Source organism: Leopardus geoffroyi, chromosome A1, assembly GCF_018350155.1.
Source record: "Leopardus geoffroyi isolate Oge1 chromosome A1, O.geoffroyi_Oge1_pat1.0, whole genome shotgun sequence".
NCBI lineage: Eukaryota > Metazoa > Chordata > Mammalia > Carnivora > Felidae > Leopardus > Leopardus geoffroyi.
In genome coordinates, this window is record NC_059326.1 from 85,231,550 (window position 1) to 85,239,554 (window position 8,005).

At 36.3% G+C, this 8,005-nt stretch overlaps 1 protein-coding gene across 1 annotated transcript; it reads left to right on the forward strand.

The window, feature by feature from the left end:
• The first annotated feature begins 2,843 nt into the window (after positions 1–2,843).
• Positions 2,844–3,779, forward strand: LOC123575939 (olfactory receptor 2T27-like). Its single transcript, XM_045437025.1, has one exon. The coding sequence runs from the start codon at positions 2,844–2,846 to the stop codon at positions 3,777–3,779; it is 936 nt and encodes a 311-aa protein (XP_045292981.1).
• The last annotated feature ends 4,226 nt before the right edge of the window (positions 3,780–8,005 follow it).

Sequence of the window (8,005 nt, forward strand, 5' to 3'; positions counted from 1 at the left end):
ATTTAAGAATGAGAATTGCTACAATTTTAGACTCAAAGATGATATATTCAAAGATGTGCCTACACTCAGTAACCAAGTTAATATATTGATAATCTCTTGAATTTATCCTAATGCTTTTATAAAAACTCTTTATTTACTGAGTTATGATTTCATTTTAATTTTCCTTATACATATCTATATAGACATAACTTCAAATCATGCTAACAATAAGGGCATGCTATGTTCCTAAAATGACATAAATGTTCATAATTCACAAGACTTTTTGAAAGGTCAATAAAACCTTATAGTTAATGTAACATTTCACTCCTCATTTTGAGTAGATTGATCTTATATATTAAAGAAATAATGAAAATATATTGAGTTGTCTATCAATAAAGTTATTCAATTGAGTTAAATTAATAAAATTGTTTTATTATTGTGGGAAAATTTAATAAATAATTCAAAAATTTTAGTAAATGACAGTAGATTTTTCTATTCAAAAAATTATTGTCTGTAGTCTGGTTGTACTATCATTCATATTTTTTTATTCCTCACACACAACCAATAGTTTTGCTCCCCACTTCCAGGGAGGTAGTTATTCATTGAAAATAATTTAAAAATGTTACATAAAATACTAAGTAACAATGGGTGAAACACATGTGGATTATTTTTCTTTACTCAATATTTGGTTCCAAAATCACTAAATATTGCATCTTTTACTGTATTATCTGTATGTTTATATTCTTTGCCACTAGCGTTCTAAAATTTATGAAGCTATTTACTCATAACCTTGAAGAATTATCTGGCTTGTATAATTTAAGGTTGGAGTACAGATCCAAAACAAATCGCAAAACAGGGCTGCTTCAATGCTGCTGATCTTTATAATAACAGTAGATAAATTTTGAGCACTTGGAATGTGTCATGCCTCACACGCACTTAATCACAGAGGTCCTTTTATTATATTTATTATAGAAAAAAGGTAAGATGTTTTTAGCAGACAGATGAATTCAACACGAAATGCCGATAGGGATGAGTTTTTCAGCTCAGTGAAGAATACGATAGACGGCGCCATGCATCATAATATAAATATACACACAATAGTTCCATGAGGTAATTAAAGAATGAAAAAATTGAAAACTTACAGTTTATACAGTTCAAAATTGTTTGAATAATTTGTGTAAGAATTTTAATTTTTTTCATTCACTTATGCAACGTAAGTTTTGTCAGAACAAACCATTTCCTCAGGCTTTAAAATTACACGAGTTGCTGGATCCTAAGGTTCAATTACAGGATAAAGCTTAAATTACATGTTACATCATTCTCCACCCTCATCTTACTCAGATCTTTCTCTGTGTTGATATATCACCCTACAAGAGCCATATATTTTACTTTTTGGTGACTTGTTGTTATAAATAATTCTATATTTAAACTCATAGTTTATTGAAGATACAGACCATGTCCTAATTCATGGTGGCCTCCTTTTCAACATTTGAATATAATATTGAATATATATTGAAAAAATTAATAAATTTAGAATGAAAACTAAATAAATGGTGCATATTTTCCAAGAAATAGTTTGTCACTTTCCTGAAATAATATAAACATAATTTTAGCAATATTAATGATTAGGCTCATTAAGGATGGAAAACGATTAATAATTAGCTTCTTATTTTATATTTCAGCAGACTTATGACTAAGTGAACAACTAACACATTTTTGTCACAAAAGTAATCTAAACATACACATACAGAAAAGAACCATCCTAAGTTTCCTTTTCTAATAATGGAGATCAGGATTTCCAGGTGTTTTGATGTGAGTGCTTCATCAACACCATCTGCTGGGAAACACTGATGCACATGGAATTTCCACATGTACAACTTTGCTTTACTTAGATTGGAGTGTCTTACTCTACGTAAGGTTTCATGGAGGGAAACAGCTTTAGCTCTCACCAGGAATGCAACTGTATTGAGGGTATTTGTCATACATTCTGCTTGGAAAGGGGTCCTGCTGAATTCCATGGACTTTGTTCAACCTTGTGGTTAATAAATATTTATTGTACACATGCTCTTTTTAAGTTATTTTATCAATAATAATTATAATCAATTATATTTAAAATATATTTAAAATTGTATAACCAATAATAATTATATAATTTATAAGAATTTAATAATTATATAATTTATATAATTTATAAGAATTTAATAATTAATTTGGAATAAATAATAATTATTATTTATTATAATAAATTATAATTTATGACTTCCAAGAAGGTCAAAAGTCTGGCAATTTTCACACCTATATGTATGCCATGATAACTAGCCAAAATAAATTAATATGATATCTCATTAATATTTTGTTAAATAATTTATTTGTAATTTTAAAGTGAAATTGAGTGAATTAATTTGATTTTTCTTTCTTTTTTCTTCTAAATATACAAGAGTTAGTAACTAGAGTCCATAATTATCAGATGTAACATATAAAATTTTAGGTTCATATTTGTAGAAAATATATCCATAGATTTAGAAGATTCTCTAGTCAAAAGAAGGAAAGGAAAAAAGCAAGCAAGCCAGAAAGAAAACAAAAAACAAAAGAGAAAAAGAAAAAAAAGAAAAAAATATACTCAACAGAGACTAAAGGCACTGAAGTTGATTATTTTTTTGTAATGTATCTATTTAAGAAATATTTAAGCAATTGCTCAGCAATGAATAGTAAAATATCTCTGATAGTAAATATTATGAAATCCTAAAGGTAGAGAAAAAGATATAAAATTTTACATCCACATATGATATCAGACTTGTACTGAATGTGAGCTGTTCTAATCCATTTGATTTGTCCCCCAGCCCTTTTACATTTGTTTTAGAGGCATGGTGGGTGGAAACAAATCCTCAATAACCGATTTCATCCTTGTCGGACTCTTTCCTGAATTTCAGAATTCTATTGTCCTCAACTTTATGATCATCTTTGTCTACATTCTTGCCTTCCTGGGAAACATACTTTTGATTGTCTTAATTTGGGGAGACTCTCGACTTCATACGCCCATGTACATTCTCCTCAGTCAACTCTCCCTCATTGACTTGACATTAACTTCCACCATTGTTCCAAAGATGGCTTCTAACTATTTTACTGGGAAAAGAACCATATCATGGATTGGCTGTGGAACACAGAGTTTCTTCTTCCTGATGTTGGGAATGTCAGAATGCCTCATCTTGACTCTCATGGCTTATGACCGCTATGTGGCTGTCTGCAACCCATTGCGTTATCCCATTATTATGAGCCCCAGGTTCTGTATGCACATGGTTTTAGGTTGTTGGATTGGAGGCTCTATAAGTTCATTTATCCATACAGTCTACCCTATGCATTTTCCCATCTGTGGGTCACGGGAGATCCACCACTTCTTCTGTGAGGTCCCAGTCCTCATTAAGCTCTCCTGTGAAGACACTTCAATGTACCAGTTAGTGGTGGTGGTGACAAGCATTGTGTTGCTTGTTGTACCTTTCAGTCTCATCACAGTTTCCTATACTCTCATCTTCCTCACTGTCTTTCGTATGAACTCTGTCAAAGGCAGGAAAAAAACTCTGGCCACTTGTTCTTCCCATCTAACTGTGGTGAGTCTCTTCTTTGGCCCAAACATATTTATCTATATGACTTTCACTTCCTCCCATAGTGCAGAGCAGGACCAAGCTCTTTCTGTGTTCAGCAATATCCTAACCCCCATGTTGAACCCCCTCATCTACAGCCTGAGGAACAAGGAAGTGGTGGCAGCTCTCAGGAAGTTTATGGGAAAATGTGTGACATTTTAGTGCTTGAAAACTGCTCCCCAGCTGTGAAAAGGATATATGTATAGCATGGGAAAAGATACAGTTGAAAACCAATTTGAAATACTGTTGCAGGGAGTATGGACAGAGAGGCAAAAGATGAGTCCACAAAGTGTGGTTAAGTGAAGGTCCTCATTCTCGAGTAGGAATGAGGCCCCGACTCCAGAATGAAGCTTCTTTTTATTAGGATAATTGCTAAAGACTACTTGCATAAAGTCAGCTAAGCAAGTGTATTAATCAATCTAATGGTTTAGCTTTTCAAGGTTGAATTTCAAGTTAATTGGTTTCTATAACACCAGGAAGGGTCAGGTGTGAAGGAGGATCCGGCCCTGGCCAATGTTAATGGCTCTAGATGTTCCTTATGAGCCTCAGTGTTATTCAGCTGTGTAAACATGTCCTAAGGCCTTGCACTTTCTCCTTCCCTTCCCTTTTAAAGTCTTTTCCTTTGATGCTTCTCTCCTGTATCTCCTACAAAATACCAACATGATGTTGTGTGGTTTCAGGAAACCAAGGTGATTGTGGCTTTATGTAAAGAGAATTTTCATGTATGATTTTCTAGTATTCCAATGCAAGTTTCTTTACTTATAAATGTCATTGTGACATTATTAAGTTAGAAAAAAAGTTAATATTTTTTTCCTTCAGAATTAAGTTTTCTCTGAAATCTCTGACATTATAAAGTTTTCTTGTAAATAAAATAAGAATCAATGTCTGGGACTCAAACTGAACACAGATTTCTTGACTTTGGCATTAGAAGTAGCACGTTTAGAGAAATGTAAGAGGAGAATGGAATAGCAGTATCTGGAGCTTGCCTCCTACCATGGACACAGTGAGGTAATAGCTACATCTGTGCAACTATCTCAGAAAACAACCTGGATACAACTGGAAGAAAAATATTCCACAGTTAATCATAGAGAGAAGACCACATCAAAAAGGGAAAGACAGGAAAAGACTTGGTTAGGAATTTCAGTGAAATTAAGAAAAGAAAGAAAAAAGAAAGAAAGAAAGAAAGAAAGAAAGAAAGAAAGAAAGAAAAGGAAAGAAAAGGAAAGGAAAGCAACATCACAAGCATAAAGAAGCAAGAGGATCAGACTCCACACCAGGCACCCTTGGTCCTGGAGACCTGCATTGGGAAGAAGTGTCCCCATAACTTTTCACTTTCAAAACCAGTGGGGCTTAAAGTTAGGGGCTTGAAAATTAGCTGGCTAAAATCTAGGGTAGCTGATGGGTAATAGCCAATGAATTCCACACTTTTAATGAGTCATAACACTAAATAACTCAGCCCAAGACCTCAGCCATAGCAATCTCTTACTCGACACACCCCCAAAGGCAAGGGAATTAAAAGCAAAAGTGAATTACTGGGACCTTATGAAGATAAAAAGCTTCTGCACAACAAAGGAAACAACCAACAAAACTAAAAGGCAACCAACAGAACGGGAAAAGATATTTGCAAATGACATATCGGACAAAGGGCTAGTATCCAAAATCTATAAAGAGCTCACCAAACTCCACACCTGAAAAACAAATAACCCAGTGAAGAAATGGGCAGAAGACATGAATAGACACTTCTCTAAAGAAGACATCTGGATGGCCAACAGGCACATGAAAAGATGTTCGGCGTCGCTCCTTATCAGGGAAATACAAATCAAAACCACAGTCAGGTATCACCTCACGCCAGTCAGAGTGGCCAAAATGAACAAATCAGGAGACTATAGATGCTGGCGAGGATGTGGAGAAACGGGAACCCTCTTGCACTGTTGGTGGGAATGCAAATTGGTGCAGCCGCTCTGGAAAGCAGTGTGGAGGTTCCTCAGAAAATTAAAAATAGACCTACCCTATGACCCAGCAATAGCACTGCTAGGAATTTACCCAAGGGATACAGGAGTACTGATGCATAGGGGCACTTGTACCCCAATGTTCATAGCAGCACTCTCAACAATAGCCAAATTATGGAAAGAGCCTAAATGTCCATCAACTGATGAATGGATAAAGAAATTGTGGTTTATATACACAATGGAATACTACGTGGCAATGAGAAAAAATGAAATATGGCCTTTTGTAGCAACGTGGATGGAACTGGAGAGTGTGATGCTAAGTGAAATAAGCCATACAGAGAAAGACAGATACCATATGGTTTCACTCTTATGTGGATCCTGAGAAACTTAACAGGAACCCATGGGGGAGGGGGAGGAAAAAAGAAAAAAAAAAAAAAAAGAGGTTAGAGTGGGAGAGAGCCAAAGCATAAGAGACTGTTAAAAACTGAGAACAAACTGAGGGTTGATGGGGGGTGGGAGGGAGGAGAGGGTGGGTGATGGGTATTGAGGAGGGCACCTTTTGGGATGAGCACTGGGTGTTGTATGGAAACCAATTTGACAATAAATTTCATATAATAAAATAAAATAAAAAACTCATGTGATAAAACTTAAAAAAAATAAAATAACTCGGCCCAAGACACAGCATAGAAATAGCAGTTTGAAAACTGGTATGGTGATGATTTATTGACTAATCTTAGAATGCGTGTGTGTGGGGGGGGGAGGGCGTGGGCAAGGACCTTTAGATTTCTCTAGGAACAAAAGTGCTAGCAGGTTCCATATATTTTCCCCTCACATGGCCAAGATACCTAGAGGCTTGAAGGATCCAGCAATAGCACTCTCCATCAAACTTGTTATAACTGTGCACCCTGTCTTGGTATTCCCTTGAATACCTGCATCATCCAAACCTCTCACCTTGGTATGCATTTTTCTAAAATGACTCCTGCCCTGGGGAGCAGGTGGAGATATCCCCACAGACCACCATGCTTGCAGTTCTAACAACCTTGTGTCTTAGCAGGCTCTGCAGGGAGAAAGACCTGCCATTTGGTGCAGTCACAACTGTGACTAGTTGCTTACAGCTAGGCTAACTGACAGCCCTCCCCATCAGCAAGCCCACAGCGGCCTCATTCATGTCTTTCATCGGTTCAGGGATGAAGAAATGCCCACTGCACCCATAGAAGCAAAGTTAGTCATTGCAGAGAGCTGAGCTGAAGGCAATTTCAGCTCAGCTATAACAGGAGACTGAATGCTGTCCTCACAGTGGACACCCCTGGAGCACTTGGTTCTAGTGACCAGGGAATGCTTTATAAGACAGTCCAGGGCATCTTCTACACATGACCACTACATTCAAAACCAGGGAATATACCTGACCTATTTTTTTTTTTTAATTTTTTTTTTTCAACGTTTATTTCTTTTTGGGACAGAGAGAGACAGAGCATGAACGGGGGAGGGGCAGAGAGAGAGGGAGACACAGAATCGGAAACAGGCTCCAGGCTCTGAGCCATCAGCCCAGAGCCTGACGCTGGGCTCGAACTCAGGGACTGCGAGATCGTGACCCGGCTGAAGTCGGATGCTCAACCGACTGCGCCACCCAGGCGCCCCATACCTGACCTATTTAATACATAGAAACAAACACAAAGAATCAAAATGAGGACACAGAGAAATATGTCCCAAATGAAGGAACAAGGAAAAAAAAAAGTAAAAAAAAGATAAATGAAGTGGAGATAGCAATAGGTCTTTTTTTTTTAAGTTTATTTATTTTGAGAGAGACAGAGATAGCAGAAGTGGGGGAGGAGCAGGGAAAGAGGGAGACAGAGAATCCCAAGCAGGCTACGCACTATCAGCATGGACCCTGATGTGGGGCTTGAACTCACAAAACCGTGAGATCATGACCTGAGCCAAAACCACGTGTCAGATGCTTAACCGACTGAGGCACGCAGGCATCCCAACAATATGTCTGATAAATAAAGTAATGGACAAAGATACTCACTGGACTTGAGAAAAAAGTGGATGAACTCATTGAGAACAACACAGAGATAGAAAAAAAAAAAATATATATATATAGGGTCTGGATAATGCAACAAGTGAAATAAAAAATACAGTAAAGGGAATCAGTAGTAGATTACCGAATGCAGAACAGGTCAGTGATGTGAAAAACAGAATAATGGAAATAAACCAAGCCTGACACCAAAGTAAATAATAATAATAATAATAATAATAATAATAATAACAATAACAATAATAATAATACAATAGGTTAAGAGAATTCTGTGATATCATTAAGCATAATACCACTCGCACAATAGGGATCATAGAAGAAAAGAAAGAAATGGGGCAGAAAACTTATTTGAAGAAATAATAGCTAGAACTTTCCCTAATTATAAGAAGGAAACAGGCGTCAAG